We start from the raw sequence: 24,686 nt of genomic DNA, 5'->3' as shown, positions 1-24,686 counted from the left end.
AAAAAAATGAAATAATAGGAAACATTAAGATGTGAAATTGCTGCTTCTTGAGTTCAGTGGCTTCCAAACAAGAGCTGAATATTATTAAGATGAAATTCTCAAACCCATCAGGAAACCAGAGCAAAACAATCAAACACATCAGCGCCCAAATCTTTTCCCTGACCGCAGAGAGCACGTTCCCTTCAGCACAAATATGGCTGAGTGATGAATAAATAAATAATGTCATCAAGCTCACATCCTGTTTAAACAGACAGATTAGATCATGAGTATTGGCAGCATAAAGTAAGATATTTCTGAGGATGTAGAACAACATGTTTGAGATTTCCTTCATGTTAGATGAGAAGATGGAAACTACTCTTATGTTTCTTTGCCCACTACTTTAGCTTAGCACAAAGAGAGGAGACAAAGAGAAACAACTAGCCTGACTCTGTCCAGAGATAACAAAATCTACCAGCACCTATAGCAGAGAGCTAAAGAGAAAGTGGAACTTCACGTTTCTGCTCCAGAAGTAAGAACATTTTTTATTAACATTTGTCATAGCTCCAATAAATGAAAAACACCTTTAAAAAGTATAATTTAAATAAGATAAAAGGACTGTCTCTTGCTAAACAAAAGAGGAAAAACAACCTATTGCGTGCATTAGCAACAGCGTTTCCAGATTTAGCTAGCTGAGCATGGATGTAGCTAACGAGCTAACAAATGAACTAACAACCTTGCGCATGTTCACTCAGTGTTTGCTCAAGGTTTCGTGACAACCGACAGTGGAAATTATTTCAAATTCACCGTTTAGGGATGGCAGCTGCCAAAATGCTAAAAACATCAGAGTTCTGTGGCCACTTCCCAGAGTTCCTGGCAGGATTTTACTGACGGTTCATTGAACCAATAGAAGAACAGCAATACACAGTCCCCGCCCTCAGAACATTAGTCCAGTTACCGTAAAAAAAACAAGCTCAGGAACGCTTCAGGAACGATAATAATTTTGGTTTGGAGTAACTGTTGAATGTTTTGATGCCCAACATTTTTTTTGTTGTTGTTGTTATTCAATTTAGCCAAAAACCAACAAACCAGAGAAACATGTCATTGTGTGGACTCTGCCGGCTTTGCTGGAGCAGTGCTATCAGCACTGTGTACTGCTATCTGTGCTTATTAATCGTTTTCTTGCATCATTGTCAGCATTATAGATGCTACACTGATTTTTGATGTTACCACAGGAAGCATACAATCGTCTCTCAGCGGAGGTGGTTTCATTACTTATATTTATTGTGACATATTCAGTGTATGTGTGGGGTCAAAGTTGAAATGTGTATTAGTATAATTATGAATGCATCCGTTGTTCTTAATGTATCATTAATGTGAAGCGAGCTTGTTTATATTGGATTAAGCCGTGGATGAAGAAAGCATCCAGGTACTTACATAAGAGAGGAAGATGTGTGTGTGTGTGTGTGTGTGTGTGTAATCAGAGTGGGTTGCGGATGAGTGCATCATGCTGCTTGGCTTGTCATACATGACTGCTAATGAGGCTTGCACAAACAATAGGCTACATCTTTAGCAGTGACCCATATGAATAAAACAACATGAATAATTCATCGTTCATGATGACATTATGTAAAATAAGTAAATCATGCGAGAGACGAGCAACAAGAATCCTTTCTTTGATAATATAACCCTAAAACAAATCCTCTGCTGCTGACAGACGCTACATGGAGTCATGGAAAAGTATGTGGACGCCCAGACATGACACCCATGTGTATTTGCTTCATATCTCATGTCCAAAAACATGTTCAGAAATGTGCAGCTGCAATAGCGTCCACTCTTTTTGTTGACAGTTCTGGTACAAATTTGTCCATTAGTCTCTTCTGTGAGGACAGGTGACACAATTTTACGGTGGATTGTTGGAAGTAGAGCGTCTAATTTATCAGGCGTGGCGGCAGGGCAAAGGTGTTGAAAGTAGGTCTCAAGTCAGCTTCATGCAGATTTCAGACACCAGAGGAGAGAGCTAAAACTGTCGTTTTATTGGCATCTGAGCTACGAAAAATTAAAACAATATGAACCAGAATGACCTAGTGGAGAGTTTTCCACCACTGTTTGCAAATTCCACGATGAACTTTCTCTTAACTAGTACTGCTACTACTTCATGTTTTTTTACTTTGATGCATCCACCATGTCATCCTCTACATAATTTTTTTCACTCCACCAATGTGAAGGCATATTTAGTGTTTTTGCACTTCTTTGTTAATGCATATTCAGCCTGAAAGCTGCTTGTTCTCATACAGCAGTGAGTGATTTACTCCCCTGCAATCAGCCACAGATTCACTCTAAATGAGTTTCAGGAGTTGGTCGGGGGGGAGAGGGAGGGACGGATCGGAGGCACAGCTGCTTCTGGTTCAGTCTGAGGAAGACGTTTAGAATCTGAAACACTTTGCTTAGACTCAACAACATGAATAAGACACTACATACTTACAAAAAGAGATCGAAAGTAAAGGAGATGCAGCATAAACTGAAAATCCTCTCGATTTATTCTTTATATGCTGTGTTTCGCTGCTGAAACTAAAGAGCAAGAAACACAGAAGATATGAGATTTGCACCTTAAACAAGTGTACCTGCTGTAGGATTTCAGCTCACATGCAACGTGAATTAAAGTGACAGCAGGTCTGGAAGATGCAGCTCTGACCTATGTAAGATAAGAAATATCCAGGCGTGTGTGTGTGTGTGTGTGTGTGTGTGTGTGTGTGTGTGTGTGTGTGTGATGCTGTGAATTACAAATATTCCCCGTGGACAGACGGTCAGGTTCAGAGAGATGGCTAATGAAGCGACAGCCTCTGAGTCCCCAGTGTAAGAGGAGAGGCTGTGCTTCTTTTTCTTCTCCTGCAGAAGGTGCAGCTCCGCCTTCTTCTTCTTCTTCTTCTTTTTATTTTATTTGACAGATAAGAGGAAGACTACCCATGGGAATAACATCCATTATCATGAGGGTGACCTCTCGGGTTGATTGACGTCATGTTCAATTTCACATTTAAAGTCCTTACATCACAGCGAACATGGTCCATTAAGAGAACTGTGTGTCTTTTCTCATGCAGAGGCCTCTTAGGGATGTACATATTGGAAACCAGTGCATCTGGATAATTTCAGTCATTTAAACGCAACAAATAAATGATACATGGCTGCACTACTTGACAATTTTCTATTATTTGCTGAAGCACAACATGATGTCTTATGAAATGTGAATTATTCTGGTATTTAGCAGCTGTACAGATGTTCTTTCACTTATTGTGCATCATCCGACCTGTTTGGCTTCCTGACTGCAGATAACTCGCCAAACAATAAGCTTGTGGAGACGCATTCGGACATATTCAGAGCAGGATGAAGTCAATTAGGATGGTGCAACACCACCAACATTACAGCTTCCTCTTCACCCCATCAAGGCTCAGCACTGTGGCACCAATTAGCTCATCAAAGTCTGCAAACTGCATGAAAGCTCTTGCAAATGTAGTTGGGAATGAATCCGGTAATCACAGATTCAATTAAGCTAATTGATTTCACTCTGACATTTTGGGGTCAGACTATATGCTGGACTGACCTGATCCTGTAATGGACTTTGCAACATGACTTTCTTCACTCCACTCAGTGTAATCTGCCCGATTAGCTGAAAGTAAATAAAAAATTCTTTATCTTAACCTGTAGTAATCATAATAACCTCATTATTATTATTGTCAGTAATGTTTCCGTGTTTCCTCTCTCAGATTCAGAGGTGGTGTACAGAAACCGCGACGGTCACGTCATCAAGTTTAACTTCGCTCTGAACGAGACGGAGGTCCTTCTGAGCAACAGCACGTTTGTAAGTTTTGTTAAACTGCGTTTTATTGGTGTTTTTCACAGCATGTTAATGTTGCTGCTGGCCCGTCCTCAACGCTCTTCTTCAAAGAAGCGACGGAGCTGCTCTCTTCTTGTCTTGCCGGTGTGATCGGATCCCCGGAGGCTGCAGGAAACATGTCAGCGCTGCAGCAGCTCGTCGCTCTGTCACCTGCAGAATCAGAATATGATAACACGCTGCCAGGAGGGGGGTTGTGTACCCAGCTGTCCGCCCTGTCGGCGAGCTCGGCCTCGGAGGTCGCTAAATCTGCTCACCTCAACTTACCTCAGCACAGTCGTCAGGACAAGGGAGATCCAGCTTGAAACATTAGTGTTTCCTGCTTGTCGTGCGATCAAATCCCTGAATAGTCCGTAGAATGATCCATTTTTAATCTCCTTGGTGTGAACAGCACAATTTGAACATTTACCAAAATCGCATGCAACATTTCTTCCAGGAACATGAAAATATGTCAGTGTTTGTCATCGTATTATCCTTTTAAATGCTTTAAATTTCGGTGTAATCCAACCAGTAATGTTGATGAAAAACAGGCCAAATTTAGCTTCTGATTGCATCATTATAATCCTGCTGTTTCAAAACGCTCACACAGGCTAAAAAATCATAAACCCTTTCTTCTCACCCTGTCGCCGTCTCTGTGAAGCACCTTTTTTTTGATGAACGTGTTTCTTTGAAGGGCTCTTTTCCCGCCTTCCTCTTTTCATTCTGCAGAATTGTTCCACGCTGTTGTAGCTTGTACTTTTAATGGTTGCATAAGGGGATTTGATGAGGATTTGGGGCCCCGCGGTAAGCCTGTCAACCTATGCAGACCAAATGAAAGCGCAGAGGTGGCCTGGTAGTTAAGTCATTGATTTGCCCCCCTAAAATTGCAAACGTGCCGAGCTGCAGCATGCAAACTATTCTAGAAGAGAGCTAGATATGAATTAAGGACAAATTTCATGTATTTCACTCTCAGGGACAAAAAGAAACACCAGGATCTCCAAATTAATGAGTCCACGAACCAAACGCCCATCATTTTTAAGTAAGACACAGTTTTGACGGTCAGTCTCATCATCTCACTCGACAACAGTGACTCTGGACATTTTGGAAATGTCGTCTATAAAATATCTGTCCACCTCGTCCTCTCCCAGAAATGTCAAAACCTGCTGCGGCTCCCTCGTGGTTTTATGGCCTTTCGTTGCTAGATTAGATTCGCCTGCTGCATCGCTTTGTCGTTGTCAAGGGACGAAAGCTGGAAATATGAACAATGTTTGCGGACACAATAGAGCGTTCATAACCTGTCAAATACAAATCATCAAGATTCACTCCCTTTGTTTCTCATGTTGTCCTTCTCTTCGGTACAGGAAGTATGTTTGGCTGCTTACTTGCAAAAGTTTCTACACATTTTAGGTCTTCAGCTTCATGCAAAAAACCCAATCCTGCTCATGTTGTTGTGGTGTTGAAATTCTGTTGGATAGCTTACTGTGAGATTTTGTTCCGACATTCATGGTCCCCAGAGGATGAATCCTACTAACTTTTTTTTTCACCAAAAACCTGCAAAACAGTTCTTTGTGTTTACTACAAATGTTACCATGCTCACACGCTAAACTTGTTAAACATGGTAAACATTATACCTGCTTAGCGTCAGCATATTAGCATCGTCAGTATGAGCTGTGTTAGCATGATGCTGCTAGCATTTAGCTCAAAGTGAAGCTTCACAGAGCTGCTAGCACGGCCTTTTCTTCTTTTTTGATTTGCTTTGTATGTTTGTTTTTTTTTTTTTACTTTTTTTAAATACTTAAACGTAAATTTTTCATGTTGAGCTTCTTGTAAAAACTTGATTCTGAGGATGAATTCAGCTGAAATCCCGACTTTTCCCTTCAGTTCGTCCAGTAATTTGGTTTATGACCAAATCCCTGAATATTCCCACTCAGTGCTAATTAGAAAATGTTTGCATGCTAACATGCTTAAACTAAAAAACCTAAATATCAGCATGCTGGCATTGTCATTGTGAGCATGTTAGCATTTAGCTCAAAACATGGCTGTGCTCAAATACAGCCTTGCAGAGCCACTAGCATAGCTTTTCTCATGTTTCAAGTCCAGAAGTCTTCTGTGGTTCAGCTTCTGTTTTCTTCTTGTTAGATGGCTTTCAAGGTGGCAAAGTTCTCGCTCTCTGCAGACCTGAAGTACGTTCTCTTCGCTTACGATGTCAAACAGGTGAGTTTCAAAATCAAACGAACCCTCAGCCCAAACCGAGAAATCAAAATCACTCGAACATCATTAAAGAACACGAACACAAGCTGTGATTGGAGCTGCGGATCTTCCTCTGTGCTACCAGCCGTTTTTTCCTGTCTTTGTTTACTTCCTGGCAGGCTGTCATTTACATTGTGCTCCTGTGCAACACCCATGGGTGCTGTCACTCACTCATCTGCATGCACGCACACACACACACACACGCACACACACACACACACACTCTGGCCACGTATCTGCAGTTTTGTGATGTGCTTCTTTATGTTCGTGTTTCTGCTTTTTTGTTCTCTGAAGAGCGCTTTGCCACTTTCTGTTTCTTCAGTTGGAATTGACTTGAAATGAGAGGATTGACTTTGATGCTTTTAGTAATTCAGAGTCTGGTGGCTGGACCGAGCGCGCATTAACAGTTTGAATGCCTCACACACACACACACACACACACACGCACACACACACACACACACACACTGTTTCTCTCCGGAAATAAACTGCACAGGTGTGCACAGATTTGTTGTGTTTCTGTTTTGTTAGCTTTTGAGTGTTTGCTTTTGTGCGTCTTGTGCATTTTCACTTTGTGCATCGTCGTGTTTTTCTGTGTGTTAACATTCAGTCACTCATCATGACGCTTTCTTCTCTCCTCAAAGTCAAGACTTCTGCATTGATTTTTAGATTTGCTTGCAAACAGACTCAGGTTTAGAAACGCTGCAGCAGAAACTGACTCTGTAATGACAGTCAGATTGAAAGCACATCTTAAGGACCTCTCAAAGAGATGGATGCATGTTTGAGTGGACACAGCTTACAAAAAACCTTCTGTATATACAGAAACATTGATTATTTGCTGCACATTTCACTCCACTTCTCTTCAGCGTATTGAGGCTTAATTGATTGCTCTCCAGTTTTATCTGTTGCCAGGGCAACGTGAAATTCACTTGAGGTAAAAGTAGCAGAACTTACTGAGATTTTCAGTTGCTCTCAGTTGAATCTCTTTCAGTTAATGCACCGCCATGCATGAAGGGAAGTCGGCTGTGCTGCGTGCACATCCTGTAGCACAGTTCACCTGCAGTGCAGGAAAATGAAGTTGTTGGGATGTTTGCCCCCCCAAAAAAAGTGTCGTTCCCAAATGTTCTATAAATGTGTCAGGCTGCATTTTGGAGAAATGATATGTAAGACATGGATTAGTTTAGTGTAAACATCATGTAGCGTGAATGCAAAGCTGGAACAAGCTCACAGAATACATACATGATCCTGTCAGACAGTGTGGAATAAGGTGATTTTTCCCATCTCAGGGCTCACACATGCAACTTAAACACCTTTTTAACATGAAAACATCTAAAAATGTGTCACCTTTTTTTGATAAATGATGCAACGAGCTGTTGGTTTCTGTTCTTTTGTCCACATTTTGTTAGCTGTTAGCTTCTCCTGTAACTTTGCGTCCTCCTGTCGTCTTGAGTTTTGTGCTGTTGTCATGACGCTGACATGAGGTGTCATGTAGAAGTGGATCAGTGTTTGGATGTCGTGATGAGCTGAACTCTTGTTGCAGATCTACAGATATTCCTACACGGCGTCCTACATCGTTTACAACATCTACACGAGGTGAGCAAGTTCCCGTTATGTTTGGATGCTCTAATGGATAAAATCACACCGGCACACACACACACACACACACACACACACACACACACACACACACAGTGACGTTCAGAAACAGATGCTGGTTGTTAATGTACGTGTGTGTATGTGTGCGTCAGGGAAGTATGGGAGCTGAACCCTCCGGAGGTTCACAACGCAGTGCTCCAACACGCAGCGTGGGGAAGACAAGGACAACAGCTGGTGAGGCTCAGTGTGTTATAATATAACGGTTTTATTTGAGCAAAGGCAGCACAGGTGACTCTTCATTTTACAGGTGATTTTTATTTCGTAAGTTCCTCGAAAGCATCTAACTGTAATTTCACAAAGAGGTTCCTAGAAAGGACATTTCAATTTGCTCCTAATTACAAGAAAATGACGACAGTGAACACATCGAAATCCACCAAAGGCAAAGATACAGTTCAGAAGGACCGCACACACACCCACACAGGTGTCTCTGTTTGTAATGATTTTCTCTTCTGCAAAGACAGAAAACTGCTGTTAATAGACTAATAAGACTAAGATCTGCATGTTTGAGTATTTTTGATGCCTTAAACTTTAGCAGACTGACCTTTTCACGACGTTAACCACATGACGAGGAGGTTGGCTTAACATTACGTATGTTGCGTAACCTATGTTCTTTAGCAAAGTGAAAAGAAGTCAACGCTGACTTTCAGTTTCACACGCAACATGAGCAGAGGGTAAAAGTCCTGAGTCTGTTTGACCCATCGTTACACTGACGTCACCTGACTGCCATCATAATTACGACGGCCACTAGAGGTCTCCTCGGAGCAAAACATGTAAATATGGGTTGTAATAAGCAGCTGTAATATGCCAGTTTGAGTTGCATCATGGGTGAGATTTCTGCATCCACTCCTCAGATTCAGAGATTGTACTAAAGGGTGAACTCTTCCTGCGAGTCAGAGTTGAATTCTATAAATGGCTCCTTTGACGTCACATTTGCATGATGTGTCTTTTGGTTCGCAGCAGCGTGACAGACTTTTTTTCAAAAGCAATTCAAAATGGCAGCTGTGTAACTAATGGATGTTCACAACAGAGCTGAAAATTACAAAAAAAAAAGCAGAAAAGCTCTCTGTGCAGGAGAAAAGGAGGACTCGGGATATCTGTTTACATGCAGGATGAGTCGGGCTGATCAAATGCAAATATTAAAACACTGATGGAGGAAGGGGAGTAAACACACACGGTCACTGTGCGGGGAGATAAACGCCAGGCTTTAATGTGAAAAAACAAAACTCATCAGAGAGGAAATCAAAAAGAAAAACAGATCGAACGGACGAGTGGAAGCAGAACTCTGACGGCAGAAAAGCTGCAGCAAAGAACACGACTAATAAAAAGTGTGAGCGGCGATCAATAACTTCATTCTCCCCTCTTTCCCCCGAGATCTACATATTTGAGAATAACATCTACTACCAGTCAGACGTGAGGAGCAACTCTCTGAGAATCACCTCCTCCGGGACGGAGGGAGTCATCTTCAACGGGCTCGCCGACTGGTTGTACGAAGGTGTGTGTGGTCCTTTGGAGCTCCGCGTGGAAGCAATGCTGCAAAATCACGTTCGGCCTTCAGCTCTGATTGCACAAAATCTGTTTAACCCAAATTTAATGAAGAGTTCGAGTCAGCAGTCAGTGCTGCACAAGTCATTTTCTGGTAATAGCTGCTGAACACGTGCTTAAACTCTTCGAGCTTCTTGGCGCAGAGAGAGATGTTGCGCGGTTGGTGGTGGAGGCTGTAGCTGCGCAGCGTCGCCTCACTTCTGCAGTTTCGCAGATTTGTCTTTTGCATTAAAAATGCAGTGGAGCAGACGAGACAAACGGAGCAGAATGGCGATGAAAAATCAACATCAAGCCTCTACAATCCATTAAGTCGGCGTGTAAACAAATTCGGCGATGTGGTGGTGGCGGGTGCAGTTTGCACAGAGAGCAGCACAAACACAGAGCGAGGCAGATGGGGAACATTAGAGAATCGTCGCTGTTTGCAGATTTACTGCGAGCTGTGTGTTTTCTCTCTCTTTGATTTGCATTTCGTCGAGATTGTAGCCATTTGGCTGATGTTTTGACAGTGAGGGAAAGCAGAATTAAGACCTATTTCACCAGCAAGAATGAGAAGAAGAAAGAAGAAACGCTCTGTGAAATAACAGTTAAGCATTTTCCATTAGATTTAATTGAACATGTAGTGCATTTGACAACAGATGCCCAAATCTAAACGGCAACAAAAACTCCAGAAGTTCAGCCTGTTCAGCTGATCAGAGTCAGAATAAGAAGAAAAAAGACAGAAACTGTGATGCAAATATTTATTATTTGCATATTTTTCTTCTCAGAGGAGATTCTGCGTTCACACTTGGCTCACTGGTGGTCGCCTGACGGAGAGAAACTGGCTTTCCTCACCATCAACGACACCCTGGTACCCAGCATGGTTCTGCCCCAGTTCACCGGCACCACCTACCCTAAAGGACTACAGTACCCGTATCCGATGGTGAGTCTGGAATGTGGGATTGTGGGAAATAAAGTCCGTACATCACAGAGATACAAAATCAAACTGAATGTGTTTGGATTTTGGACTGTACGTCGGAAAGAAACAAGCAATTTGACCTGAATTAGACCTGATGATTATTAGACTCGATCCAAGAATAAGAGTTTCAATGTAGACAAAAGTCCAGCACTGGCAGCAGCGTGGCATCAATTAAAAAGCAGCAGAAACTTAACAATAAAGTCCTAAAAGTAAATATGAAGTCCAGACATTTGAAAACAGGTTTTTACTTCAAACCCAGCAAATTAGCATTTTTCTGCACTTAAACAGACAAAATGACTTAATTTGAAGGATTCATATGTATAAAGTTTGAATAAATGTGTCATTACTGTAATGGAGTGGAAGCTTCCTGAAACACCCTCAGTGCAGACTTCATTCAGCCCGGTGCTGTGTGGATTATCAGCCTCACTAAAGGACGGCAGACTCCTCTTCTCTGGTTTCAGAGAGCGACTGAGCCCCCTGAAGATCATTCACTTCCTGTTCAGAAGTGTGGTTACTGTTCGTTTGTGCACGTTTCAGTGTGCTGTGATGCATCTGTGCGACGGCGTGAGATGAAATCGTGAAATAAAAACCAGATGAATTAAGAAAGGAAGCACTGAGCTTGACTTTGGTTGGTTTGCATGTTTTAGTCTGTGTTTTTAAAGCTTTAAAAAGAGGCTCAACTCTATCTATTCTGAACGTTGACGACCCACAGACTGCATGGAAAGATGGACGATGTGAAAGATCCCCATGAGTGAGCAAAATGTTTCAGTCGCCCCCTGGTGGTCAGGTGCAGTATAGGTCATAGGCCCCCTCCATGTTAGCGGATGGGCCAAACTTAAAAAATCAAATAAATTTGGTCAAAATTCAGAACAACATCTGAGTGTTTGTACTTGTTGTACCTCAGAGAGATGATAAAGTTGTGATTGATCTCCACATATCGAACGTCTTTCCCATAATATGATCTGATCAGAATGTTCCCCCCTCAGGCCGGTCAGACAAACCCTGCCGTCAGGCTGTCTGTGGTCAACCTGATTGGAGCAACACACACTCAAGAGCTGCAGCCTCCGGATCAACTCAGGCTCAGGTAACACACACACACACACACACACACACACACACACACACACACACACACACAAACACAGGCCTGAAATCCTCAGTCTGAGTCTCCTCTGCAGGGATTTCTACATCACCATGGTGAAGTGGATCAGTAATACCCACCTCGCAGTGCGGTGGCTCAGCCGGTCCCAGAATGCTTCGCTGCTGACGGTGTGTGACACCACCATCGGGGCCTGTCTTCAGGTGGGTGTGGACGACATACTTCCAGCCTCCTCTGTTTCCACTGACCCCCGAACAGTCCTGTACTTCAGTAGAATTCATAGATCAGTTAATCATTACTGTGATTACTGACTCAAACTAAAACTACATTTCATTTTTCACTTATTTAGATTTTTTAAATAAGCTGATGAGCACATGCAGCCATGTTTTTTTTTTTTCCTCTTTTATTCAGAGACACGAGGACTCCTCGCAGACCTGGCTGTCCAGACAGGTAAACCTGAAAACAGACACGTCTCATGACAACAGTGAGGCTCTGACTTGTACTGACAGTCAGTGAAATGACTCTCCAGACACAGATAATAAGTCTAATATTATAAATGTTGCATCATCGGGTAAAGAAGATCACTCAGAAGAACTTTGCATTGATTTGCAGTGACTTTCCCCTTTAAGTGGACCCAAACCCGCACCAGAACAGACTGCTGGACCCCCTCGCTGAAGGGGTCCAGCATTCAGAATGTGCGCTCACCCATTTGTTGAGAATATGATCGCTAAACCAGCACCTTTGTTTTTGCGCCACTGAGTTCCCAAACGTGCACTCATCTTTGTAATGAGGGGTCGATGCTCTGCAGCCAGACCATAATATCCCGTCTCTAATTATCAGCACTGTTCTGACTGAGAGTCTGATCACATCCTGCAGCTTACTGATGTCTTGCCCATAGATCTAAATGGCAGAGCATGTCAATGCAGTGCAGCCCACCTGAGTGGAAACACCTGCATCCTTTTTGTTGTCTCCTCTGTTATCGTCCTCAAAGCACCGCTGAGGGAAAGCAGCAGAAGTCATTCGTGCATGAAGTGCGTCGCCTCTGAGGTCTGTGTTTGTCTCTGCAGAGACAGGAACCGCTGTTCTCCGAGGACAGGAGCAGGTTTTTCCTCACTCTGCCCGTGAGACAGGGAGGACAGGGAGACTTCCAGCACATCACCATGTTCACCAGGAAGGTGACTCCTCTCGTCTTTCTTTATCTGTGTTCATTCCGCATCTTAACGTCCGACGGCGTTGGGTGCCGTGTTGTCTTGTGTTTCCAATCCCTCAAAGCCGCTTCTCTTCCAGTTACGAAGCGACCACGACGAAGTCCGACACTTAACGTCAGGAGGCTGGGAGGTGACAAAGATCGTAGCTTACGATGAAAACAACCAGATCATGTAAGTTTAAAGTTCTGCTTCTCACATTAAATGCAAAAACAGAACAAACATAATAATTATTACTGCGTTACATACGTAAAACCACAACTCCCAGCACTACTGTTTTAATACTGTTATTGTTACTGCTAATACAGGTATCAATGCAATACAGCTAAATGTTCCCTGTGATGCTGTCACATTATATTTAATTTGATTAATATTATTAGACTAAATTATTTCATTTCATTTTTAGAGGTCTGTGAGTAAAAATCTTCATTTTCAAAGTAACTAGTATCCATTGACACAATATGTGGAGTTTCATGCATTCTTTCTAATGGCCAGCAGGGGGCGACTCCACTGGTTGCAAAAAGAAGTGTGACTGCATGTAAGCCTATGAGAAAATAACCCTGTTTCTCACTTAATGTGATGGCTCTCGTTTCGAGTCTTTGTCTTTGGAAATGTTGGTCCAATTCCTCGGTCAGATCCAATCAGGATGGAGGCGTAGCGACGCGTATCCTCCCCTGCTCCACGCTCTCGTCCAAAAATGGTCACTTCTGGCTCCCAAAAACCAAGATGGCATAACGCCAAACTCACCAGTGGGTGACGTCATGGTGTTAGCTGTTTATGATAGTGTGTGAAGCTGTCAGATGAAGTAAAAAGCACAGTATTTCCCCCTGAAACGTGGTGGAGTGGAAGTATAAAGTGGCATGAAAAGACTTGTACCTCAAACGTACCCAGAGCTGAAAAATACTCGCTGTTATCCACATGTGATTTTTATCCCGTCCTAAAAATGTGACTTTATTGTGCCGCCGCTCAGAACTGATGAAAGACAGGAAACGCTCTTTTGTGCGAAGCCTCATTTTGATCCTGATGAAAGCTATTTTCCAATTTTCCAGGCTTTTCCAAAGAAACTTGAACGTCTTGTTTGCGGCTCGGTCTCGGTCTTTATCTGCTGAATCCAGCTGTGTTCTGCGGAGGGAGAACAGAAGCAAACAGCGACTACATGTGTGAAAACAGCTATTGTTTAACATGCTCTGTGCGCCGCAGGGTTCAGGACTGTATAAATCTGCGTTTACGGTGGGTCAGCCATAATCTGCAGTGACGGGTGAAGGCGGATCTATAATGGATCCATGACCTTGTTCTACTTTAGCTGCTCTGCTTTCCTCCACACAGATACTTTCTGAGCACAGAGGACTCTGCACAACAGAGACATTTATACAGGTAAAACACACTCAAACGAACCTCAAAGCCTTTTATTTATCATTATTGTTCCATTTTCCACCATTATGTTCAAACGCGGCGTCTCCTTCCTCTGACAGTGTGTCCACACTGGGCCTGTTTCCACGGCGATGCCTCACCTGTGGACTGAAGGACGAGTGTCTGTTCTTCGACGCCGACGTCAGCCCCGACGCCCAGCACGCCATCCTGTACTGTAAAGGTCAGAGACAGTCAAAGAAATCGAAGCAATATGCTTTTTACTGCACTCAAATCAATATAACAAATAATAAATAAAGCGAAAATTGATAATTATTTATTGGTCTTTCCAGAATAATGGCCCTATAACAAAAAACAATAAAAAATCTCTTTATTTTAATTAAAAATGCACATTAAATGATTTTTTTATAACTCAGTCTGAGATTTACTGCATAATTTCGTACAGTGGAAGAAAACAAGACTAAAACTCCATAAAGAAATCTATTTTTGTCATGTTTGTCGGAATAAAATGCAAATACATGCATAATCATCCCATTGATTTCTCACATTTAGACAATTATTATTTTAAAACTGTTTCTGTTTGAACATACAAATGATTCATTATTTATTTAACATCCAATGATTTGCAGAAATGTCCAGAACAGGAATCTGAATGGAAATAAACGCCCAAATTTGTATTCTGGATGAAGACAAATAGCCCAAAATCTCAAACTCGACCAGTGTTTCCACCTGTGGTGCCTCCCATTAAACATAAAATGTCCAATGTGTCAACGCTCAGCCCGAACAGGATGGATGATTATCAGCATCTGGCGTCACGTTCGTAAAAACCACAGCGTGTTTTTCCCTCTCATCGCAGGTCCTGGAGTTCCAGCTGTGCTGCTTCTCAGTTTTGAAGACGTGGACTGTGAGTCGTCTTTATTCCGCTTGTCGTGAAAGCGTTCGGTGCTTGTGTGGGCGGGCAGATGTGTGTTTTCCTCTCACATCTGCTCTCAAATGGAAAATAGTTCGCGGCAATTAAGCATCATCGTCTCATTTGTGTGAAAACATCAGCAGCTGTTGGATTCCACTCGCATGCCAAACTGCATTCACAGTTTGTACATTTTAACATGATTGTGCTTCACACTTTAAACGGCTGCTGTTCATCTCCACAACTGTTTTATATATTTATAGCTAATAGTCGGAAATTCTGTAAAAAAATAAGATGCAGCGAGTTGAGATATTGGAAAGTATGTCATGTTTAATGGCACACATACAGAAGAGGAAACTACGTGTATAAGAGGTTATAAAATAAGAATGGAGGCATGCTCTTCCATCGCTGTGGATGAATATTTTATGTGGACTGTTGTCTATCTTGTCTTTATGTCTGCACGACCTCGCGGTTCACCTTTGCCTCCACAGCAGCAGGAAACATGAATATATGAGGAGAATTTAGTTATATAGCCGTACATGCTCGTATCTCCCTCATGCCGAGGCGGCACGTATACATTATAACTGTGAATTGAAGGTAGAAATACACACATTTGATTTAGAATCGTGTTTTTTTTTCCCAACAAACAACTAAATGTGCTCAGATCTCATCAACACACCTGAGGGGATTCTCCAGCTACACCAGTGAAATCTTCAATCAATGATTCTTTTCCTTCTGGATTAATGTGCTAATTATTTGATCCCTTAATCGAGTGACTGTCACAATGACCCAGAGCCCAAAGTGACACCTCCACGATTAATTATTAGAATAATTTTCCCTTTAATTATTAAAATAATTGTCCAGTGTTGAGCTGTGGTGAGCGACCGCACATCAGAGGTGCTGCTCAGGTAAGAGCAGTGATCCAAAACCCTCCAAACCAGCTAATAAAAGGATATTTAAGTAAACGCCTCTGTACTCATTCAGTGACGTCTACTTCAGGCGCTGCTCCGTCTTTTTGTTCTCCGTTCTCTGTTCTACTCTGATCCTTCTGTCTTTTCACCTCACAGCGTATTTCATCCTGGAGAACAACCTCCCTCTGCGGTCGGCGCTGGAGACTAAAAAGACCATTCGGACGGAAATCCGGATGATCGCTAACGACAACTTTGGTAGGAATTATCTGCAGCTGCGTGTGCGCTGGTGTGCACACATGACGCGTTCACATGCACACGTCTTCCTGTTGGTGTTTGGGTCCTCTGGTTCACCTCCTTCAGCTGATGTTTGTGCCTCCTCCCTGCAGAGCTGCCTCTGAAGCTCATCTATCCTCCTGACTTCTCGGAGTCCTTCCTCTACGGCCTCCTGCTCGTCGTGTAAGCCCGTTCCACCTCATCACATCTCCATTTTTTTCCATTTGCAGCAGCAGCGCTGTGAGCTTCAAAGGCCAAACTCAGGACAGCGTCACTCCTCTGGGGCTGCAGGCTGCTATACATTTAACAAATCAGCAGCTCATGAATGAAAATATGTGAATTTAACATCTAAGCTTCAATTTAAATGTCCTATAGTCCTCTTTAAATGCAATAACATCACAAAATGCGGAATTTCTTCTTCTGAACTTCAAACTGTTTTCATGTAATTCATCTTCATGACTGTAAGAAAAGCAGCACATTAGACTTTGGGGTCATTTGATCAATATGTCAGAATAAATTCTATATTAACTAACAATAAATCATTCTTATTATGCACACAGTTATTTGTCCAGAAACAGCTTTTTCCTCCTTGAACCAGGCCCTTATAAATCACATTAAAACGGTGCTACATTTCAAACAATGCAAGCATTTACTCAAGTACCACATGGAAGTACAATTCTGCAATACTTGTACTTGTGCTGTGTATTGTGGTTCTGGCCTCACAGCGGCAGCTCTCCAGGCGAGCAGGTGGTCACAGAGGAGTTCAGGCCGGACTGGGACTGGGCGCTGGTGGGTTCAGAGCAGGTCATCGTAGCGCGACTCGACGGCCGAGGGTCCGGCTTCAGAGGTCAAAGGTGCTTCACGTAAATACTCAACATGTGCTGGTAGTTTTAGTCGTTGTTAACAGTTTGAGTGACCCTCATCCTCGTCCTTCACAGGGTTTTGCAGCAGGTCCATCAGGGGCTCGGCTCGGTGGACGCAGAGGACCAGATCGCAGCTCTGGAGTACGTACCATGCGGTCCAATCTGTGTGCCTCTCAGACCCTCTCATACAGACTCACACAACAATAATCCCTCTCAGCAGAGACCCTGCAGATAAACGACACCTAACATATAGCCGAGTTAAACTGAACTCATTTGTTTATGCAGAGACATTTTATCAGAGGAGCACGGTCGCTCTCAGTGAATTAACAGAATTAATTCAGGAAAAACACACAAAATGCAGTTTTTTAAAGTAAAAACACAGTCGGTGTAACAGTAATGGTGCTTTCCTCCTTGTTTCCTCTCTCATGATGAGAGGAGGCTGTTATGGCTCGGCCATGACAGCCTGTGTTGCTACTCAAAAAGTAGCAACACAGGAACTTTACAGAAACTCGGGAGGATGACTCAGGAAAATTCTCAATACTACAATGACTAGGAAGCGTGGCTAGATTCTCCTCAGGAGCAAAAACCATGCATGGCGACATGAGGGAATATTCTGGCACTGAGGAGTGTTTGGTCCCGGCTTAAGTAGCCAGCGCTGATGGGCTGATTAATGTCAGGTGTGTTCAGTCAGTTTCCCCTCCTGAGGAGCTCAGCCCCGCCCCTACTCATGTACCTGTGGGCAGAGAGAGAGAGAGACAGGAATGAGCACAAAATACCAGACAGAGATCGTGACATGACAGAGGCGCCACAGGAGTCCTGTCAGTAACTCTGTGTGGTAATTTGATAATCCGCCAACTCAAAACTTCTCAGCCTTTGGATTCGGCTGAGCGTCTAAAAAACATCTGCAAAACCTTCACATGCTGGAGTCCACTTGTTTTTTGGTTTCCTCTTTGTGCCGCAGGTACCTGTCGAAGCTGCCGTTCATCGATCGCACTCGAGTCGGGGTCTTCGGAGAGGTTCGTTTTAGTAAAACCTTTCACCTTGATTTTTCAGATGACTATATTAAAAAGCACTTATTGATGCCTTATTCTGCATGATCATATCATACAACTACTAGACCATGAACAAGGGCTTTCCCTCAATAACCTCCTCATTACTGCTTATTTCTATGAAGCCGTTTGACATGAATTATCTTAATCAGCCCAATCCTGTGAATAAGACATTAATAAGTGCTTGATCCAATTTATTATCATAATAAATAATAATTACTGATGACTTCATGTAAATTAATCTTCATACCTGAAAACACCTGCGAGGGTCTGTGGGACCTTTAATCCATAATAATGCATCATATTTAAATGTTGTTCTGTGTCATACAGATTGGAAATATTTCATCTCTGGCTCCACTTTCTTAATTATTGTGCAGCAGACAGGATGTTTGGCTTTCTGGAAAAACCTTCACAGCGCTGAGCGTTGTTAAATGGCCTTCTGGGAATTTTTAAGATATTTCGGTAACAGGCCAAAACACTAAATTTTCGAAATGAATACAGACGCTATGAGAGGAATATGCATGAACTCTCTGAAACACCTGCATCAGATATACCGGAGGTGCAGCTTTTCCTCTTATTTCTTAAAGCAGTGGTTCCCAACATTTTGCAGAAATGCAAGATGCACGATTCACCGTTATGTAGTCGCATCGTCGCCCTCTGGATCCGAACCGAATCGTCAGCATGAACATTTTGTCGGGGCCTGAATGAGTCTAACAGTGATCCTGCAGAGGTGTGTTTCGCTGCATGTTTTCATGAGGATCCAAACAAGTGAAAGCAGCTTTGCGTTGGTCTCACAGGACTACGGCGGCTTCCTCACGCTGATGATGCTGAAGTCGACGGAGAAGCTGATCAGATGTGCTGCCGCTCAGGCTCCGGTCATTGACTGGTCCATGTACGGTGAGTCCAGTCACTCTTCAGCTCTTACAGCTCCTCTTCTTTCAAACACACCGCAGGGACGTGGAAATCTTTATTACTTCAGCCGCCGCAGCGCAGACTATCGTCATTTCTGTGTCTTCATCCTACATGGTGTGTCGTCTGGGTGATGTGACTTTAATTATCCTCAGGTTCTGCTTTCGGGAGTTCGGACTTATTGGAGTTTAGGATGAAAAGCTTCATTTCCGGGAACGTCTGCAGAGTTTTAGCGCCACTGTACAGCCGCATGTGATTATAGTTTAATAGACTGAATGGAGTGAGCAGCAGAGGAAGGATGAAACACACAGTGCAGGGTTTCTCATGTCTGTCAGGGATCTCAAAACAGCCTCTTTTCTTTCTGCTTCTTCCAGCTTCTGCGTTCTCGGAGAGATTCCTCGGCTCACCTTCAACTGAGGAGAGCAAATACCAAGTGAGCTGCTTCCATCAGTAGCTTTTATTCATTTTCAAGTCTCTAATCGCATCTTTTCCAGCAGCCAGATGCATAAAACTAAAACAAAAAGGTTGATACGGCAGCAATAAAACACTCAAACTGACAGAACTCAAGAACACACAATGTGTCTGATACAGTGGGACAGATCATATGATAACAGCTGCACTTAAGCACATTTTTTCCATACTTGTACTTTGTGTTTTTTCTTTCAGTGTTTCTTTATGATTCCACTCCATTACACTTATTTGACAATTTACTATAATATGTACAAAAAATCTAAAATTGGCTCCATATTGATGAACTACGACATTAAAACGCTCTTGCATGAAAGAGTACATTTTTACTGATAATACTTTTTTATTTTTACTTAAGTAGCAACTCTTTTATTTGCAATGGAGTATTTTTAGATTTTTGTACTCCTGGTGGGTGTTTCTCCATTCAGTTTATCCCAAAGTTAAGATAACAAAATTGAAGATACATGGTTTTCATTGAACAGGAAGGAGAGGAGGACTTGTAATCTGAGAAGTAACTAGTAACTTAAGCTGTCAAGCAAAAAGTAGAAAGTACAATATTTGCCTCTGAACTGTTGTGGGGTATAAAGTATGTCAGATTTGTACTTCAGTACAATACTTGAGTAAAAGTACTTAGTTACATTCATAGCCAGGTTTATCTGGTGACCTTTTGGAGGGAAGCATCACTCTGCTGTGCTTCTAAAGTCAATTTTTCATCCACTGACTTTAATAGAGTTTAATCTGAAAATGCTTATTTATCCAAACAGCATTTCAACAACTTTTCCTTCCACAGAATCTCTGTTTTGTTTTTTTTTTTGGTGAAGGTGGGGATCACACAGCTTTGTAAAGCTCTGCTTCGGTTCAATGAGCAAACAGAACAACCCGCGTCTGTTTGAAATAAAAAAGAAAATGTGACCACGAGCGTTTCAGGCAACGCTCCAAATCTTTGTCCTTCGCAGCAGCGGAGAGGAAGAAGCACAAACATGGCTGAAAAAGGAATTACACAACCGTCCTCTAAGCCAAGGTTGAAGTCAAAGTGTGTTTTCCCTCCTAAGTGGGTTGCCCATAAGTGGGCCAGAGGACGCTATTTTTGTGGCTCTCGCAGCGGGGGGGTGGTCCGCTTTAAACGACATTCACGGAGGGAAAATGTGGCTCGAAGATATCAGACAATAATCAGCCAGACGTCGTCGCCCGTCACGTCCTCCGAGACGAAAAGACAAAGCAGGGAAAGAGACGGGTTAGGAAATGTCCAGCTGTTGATGTGCGGTGACTGACAGGCCGGACATCTTCCTGTTTCGACCCCCGAGGGGCAAAAACTGAGCGATGGGATCGAGATGTGTAATGTGACGACACACTCCCCTGAAACACATGATACTCACCTTTATGCGAGCTTGAAGATATTTATTTTAGGTCACTAAAACAAATGTATTCAAAACTCAGGTTTCTGTGTATCCTGTGCATTCTGTATTCATTCTGTGTATTTACTGTTCTCGAATCGTTCTACTGAGAACTGAATTTAGCAACATGACACTTTACAGCGCTTACGCTAAGCTATGCTATACTTTACTCCACTGGTAGTTGCTTTTCAGATTCAAAGAATAGTTTGACATTTTCAGAAAATGTGCAGTTGTTTGCTTTCTCGCTGAGAATTAGATTAAACCAATGAAATACTGTACTGGAAAAATACTGGAAAATAACCTCTTTCCTCTGTATTTCCCTTTAAACTAATGATTCAACTCTAGCTTTGAGAAGCTTTTTGGTTAGCTTAGCACATCTTAGCCAAGAAGCACATAAATATCGCTCTAAAACCACAACTTTTCACACATTTAGATGTGCTAGTACAGACATGTCAAACTCATTCCATAAAGGGCCGTGTGGCTGCAGGTTTTTGTTCCAACCAAAGAGGAGCACACCAGGCCAACCAATCAACATCAAGGGATCACTTAGTTATCAGCTGAAGACTGAGATCAGCTGATTAATTAATTCCAGCCAGGTGTGCTCCTCCTTGGTTGGAACGAAAACCTGGTTTCACACGGCCCTTTATGGAATGAGTTGACATGCCTGTGCTAGTAGATGGATTTTGTTACTTCTGAGCCAGGCTAGCCGTTTCCCCCTGTTTCCAGTCTTAATGCTAAGCTAACTGGCTCCTGGCTGTAGCCTCATATGTATCACGTGTTTCAATCTTCTCGTCTAACTCTCGGCAAGACAGAGAAAGTCAAAGTATTTCTTTGAGATTTTACACACAAATCTTATGATTGAGTTATGCATCACAATGTATTGATGAAGAATTTGTCTTTTTCTGTGTGTCCAGGCATCGAAAGTCCTGCCCAACATGAAAGGTCTGCAGGGAGGAACTCTGTTTCTGGCTCACGGCACTGCTGATGGTACAGACATTCTCTGCTCTCCTCATTTGACAGCTTTCATTGCAAACCAACACATAAGATGTCATTTTCACAGCAGCCTGTAATGTGTGTTATGAAAGGTAGGCGTGAGTCTTTTCAGCCGGTCGCCCCTGATGCGGAGCATTAAAACGTGACCTCGACGAGAGCCGGAGCTTTTATCTCCGGCAGCGGAATTAACCCCGTCAACTCTGTCTTGTTTTTCTCCACAGCGAACGTTCACTTTCAGCACTCGGCAGAGCTCATAAAACACTTAATAAAGATCGGAGCCAACTACACTATGCAGGTAAATAATATGCTCTCAAAGAACATGTTTAACTCTTCAAAAACACCTTCAGCTTCATCTGGAGACAAAATAAACAGGTTTCACAAGGACATACTGGTAAGATGTGTCATTAATGGCTGTAGCACGATCATCCTTTATCATACATATTCTGGTAAAATGTGGTCCTGTCACAGTATCTGTACTGTAGTGTTTTGCAAGACCTTCACAAAACCTGTTCCAATTTTTAAGACAATGGCAAAAAATTCTCTTAGTCAGGAAGGTTTAAGAGTTTTAAATGGTACAGAAAGCATTATAGATGCTAAATATATTTAAAATGTGTTCATCTAGCACAGAAATTCAGAATTAATGTTTATGTTTGCACAGCTGCTGAGCATCCAGTTAAAAATGTTTGAGTAAAAATAGTTAAGTAGTATATCAAATACCATACTGCTGTTTTTGCTGTGTCTCTATTCACCTGATTTTTATGGTTTTTCACTGTAGCTGAAGACTGACATTCCTCTCTGATCTCAGATCAATTTTACTGTCCTTGGACTCATAAAACCTGATTTCACCACTGAATAAAGTCAAAAACACCTGCTCATCAAACTAAAAGTGAAAGTGATGTGTCTTGTCAGAGGAAAGATGACATTTAGAGACTTTGCTCTGACGGGAACAAAGAAATGGAAACAAATACAAGAATTCAACAAGCAAAATCTCCACTTCTGCACATGACAAGCGCCATAAAAAGCAAGTGGACGTTGAGTGGAGACAATGTCAAAACAAACTGTCAAGCTCAATACGTTAATAATTCTGATTTCATATTGCAAGCTGCTGAGTTTTGCTTGACCCTGTGTGTTTTTCTTCTTCACGCCTGCGTCGGCTGTGTTTTTCGGGACAGATCTACCCAGACGAGGGACACTTCCTGTCCAGACGCAGCCAGATTCAGCTGACTCACTCCCTCGTTGGTTATTTTAGAGGATGTCTGCTCGACGCGTCGTCATTACTCGACCAACAGCGACAGGACGACGAGTGAGGCGGAGCGTGGTCGTCACTGGACGATGTTTCTGACTGTGTGTGTGTTTTATACCTGTAGCACAACGTTTGACGGACAAAACAAGCTTCTTCTCAACATATCAGATATAGTTTCAGAATCGTCGCCTCAGTAGCGATCAGCTCTGATGTCAAGTATCAAGTTTCTGTAGATCAGACAAAATGCTTTTTTGTGTGTGATGGCAAGACTTTTAAATTAGACAAAATGTGGGTGAAGTTTGGAGGGATAACCTGTCAGCCTGTTTGGCAACCATGACAGGCTTCTGTCGACACAGTGTCCACAGAATTGTGTGAAATTAGCTCAAATTCACCAGAAACAGAAGCACACGCTTTGTGTGGACACATACTTGGACTATTACATCCCTTGACTGTTATTTTCAGATTAAAGCCCCTGAGACATGAAATATTTGTGACTAAATAAGCAAAAATCCAAGTTAAGTTTGGACAAATACATCCTTATGATCAGTCAAACTTTTTATAAATAAAAAGCCAACAGATTATTTAGAATTATATTGATTATGTGTGAAACAGTTTCTGTTTTGATGCAAACAGGAACAGATGTTCAGTACTTTACGTCACAGCATCTGTTTTTAAATCACACTCTGTCTCCTCGTCAGCATCAGTGTTTCCACTGAGCTTTATTCATTTCAAAAAGTAGATATTTATCTTTTCACACCAACTTTTTTAATCAACTGAGTAGAAAAGGAGGGCTAAAAGAGGCAATAAGTGGTTTTTTTTGTGGTTGTCCTGTAGCACACAGTTCACTGTCTGTCTGCAGTAGCTTAAAGAGATTGTAGAAGAACTTTCTGCTCTTAGTCTCTGTGTTGTGGTATAAAACAAATCTGCAGCAGCTTCGGTTCATGATGATTTGCTGTAATATCTGTTGTAATGGATGCAAATGTGATTTCAAGCTTCTATTTGTTTTTTTTTTCAAATGTTTATATTTTGCACTGGTTGCAGAAATGGTTTTAAGCCACTTAATGCTCCTTTAAATGCTGACATGACAAAACGTAACTTTTTGCTCATTTATTTCTTAAAATCAGTCAGTTCTGACTAAATTATTTCAAGTGCAACTGTTCTTCACTTTGCAGCTGGGTTTGTGCTTTAAATATTTTCTGACCATCCCAAAAAAAAACAGCCACACAGGTCGTCTGTGCAAGCAGGTTATTTACCGACTATATTTGCGTGTATTGTTTGTTGGCGACCTCTAGTGGCCGTAATAAGTTCTTTGTAGCTCCTGTCCCAACTTATTTGAAAAACGTTGCTGCATTAAATTCAGAATAAGCAGATATTAACAAAAATCTGTGACGAACGCAGGACTTTCTCCCACTTGTTAACTAGAAGTCTAACTTGCGTAACGTATTGAACTTGTGTCATGTTAACTTAAGTAACTTAAGCTGCATAACAAACGTACTTATTTTCATCCAAACCGTGATCTTTTCCTCAACCTAACCAAGTAGTTTTGGTGCCTAAATCGAACCAAACTGGGACTGTTTCACCATGTTAACCAGGTGTTTAAAACTCCGACTGTTTCTCAATGTTAAATAGTTACTGGATGTAACTCTGGTTCTAAGAGTATGTGCGCCTGTCGCGTGGTACCCTTGTTGTTTTGAGAGTCATTGGCAAAAGACCAACTCTGTCGTTTAGGTATGAGGACGAGTTGAATATTTTCTTTTG

At 42.2% G+C, this 24,686-nt stretch overlaps 1 protein-coding gene across 1 annotated transcript in view; it reads left to right on the top strand.

Annotated features, from left to right (window-relative positions):
- Positions 1-22,992, top strand: part of LOC121627261 (inactive dipeptidyl peptidase 10-like) — a 45,419-nt gene extending 22,427 nt beyond the window's left edge. The window contains exons 4-27 of the mRNA XM_041966077.1: positions 3,738-3,832; positions 5,984-6,058; positions 7,634-7,686; positions 7,842-7,923; positions 9,121-9,241; positions 10,056-10,210; positions 11,233-11,330; positions 11,425-11,548; positions 11,757-11,795; positions 12,413-12,520; positions 12,633-12,724; positions 13,877-13,924; positions 14,023-14,141; positions 14,775-14,822; positions 15,893-15,991; positions 16,123-16,192; positions 16,735-16,863; positions 16,948-17,013; positions 17,834-17,888; positions 18,719-18,818; positions 19,205-19,263; positions 21,607-21,679; positions 21,907-21,980; positions 22,858-22,992. Coding sequence (XP_041822011.1) covers positions 3,738-3,832; positions 5,984-6,058; positions 7,634-7,686; positions 7,842-7,923; positions 9,121-9,241; positions 10,056-10,210; positions 11,233-11,330; positions 11,425-11,548; positions 11,757-11,795; positions 12,413-12,520; positions 12,633-12,724; positions 13,877-13,924; positions 14,023-14,141; positions 14,775-14,822; positions 15,893-15,991; positions 16,123-16,192; positions 16,735-16,863; positions 16,948-17,013; positions 17,834-17,888; positions 18,719-18,818; positions 19,205-19,263; positions 21,607-21,679; positions 21,907-21,980; positions 22,858-22,992 — 2,117 coding nt within the window. The remainder of the gene's footprint in view (positions 1-3,737; positions 3,833-5,983; positions 6,059-7,633; positions 7,687-7,841; positions 7,924-9,120; positions 9,242-10,055; positions 10,211-11,232; positions 11,331-11,424; positions 11,549-11,756; positions 11,796-12,412; positions 12,521-12,632; positions 12,725-13,876; positions 13,925-14,022; positions 14,142-14,774; positions 14,823-15,892; positions 15,992-16,122; positions 16,193-16,734; positions 16,864-16,947; positions 17,014-17,833; positions 17,889-18,718; positions 18,819-19,204; positions 19,264-21,606; positions 21,680-21,906; positions 21,981-22,857) is intronic.
- Positions 22,993-24,686: the final 1,694 nt, after the last annotated feature.

Source organism: Chelmon rostratus, chromosome 24, assembly GCF_017976325.1.
Source record: "Chelmon rostratus isolate fCheRos1 chromosome 24, fCheRos1.pri, whole genome shotgun sequence".
Taxonomy (NCBI): domain Eukaryota; kingdom Metazoa; phylum Chordata; class Actinopteri; order Chaetodontiformes; family Chaetodontidae; genus Chelmon; species Chelmon rostratus.
This window is presented reverse-complemented; position numbering and strand designations above follow the sequence as displayed.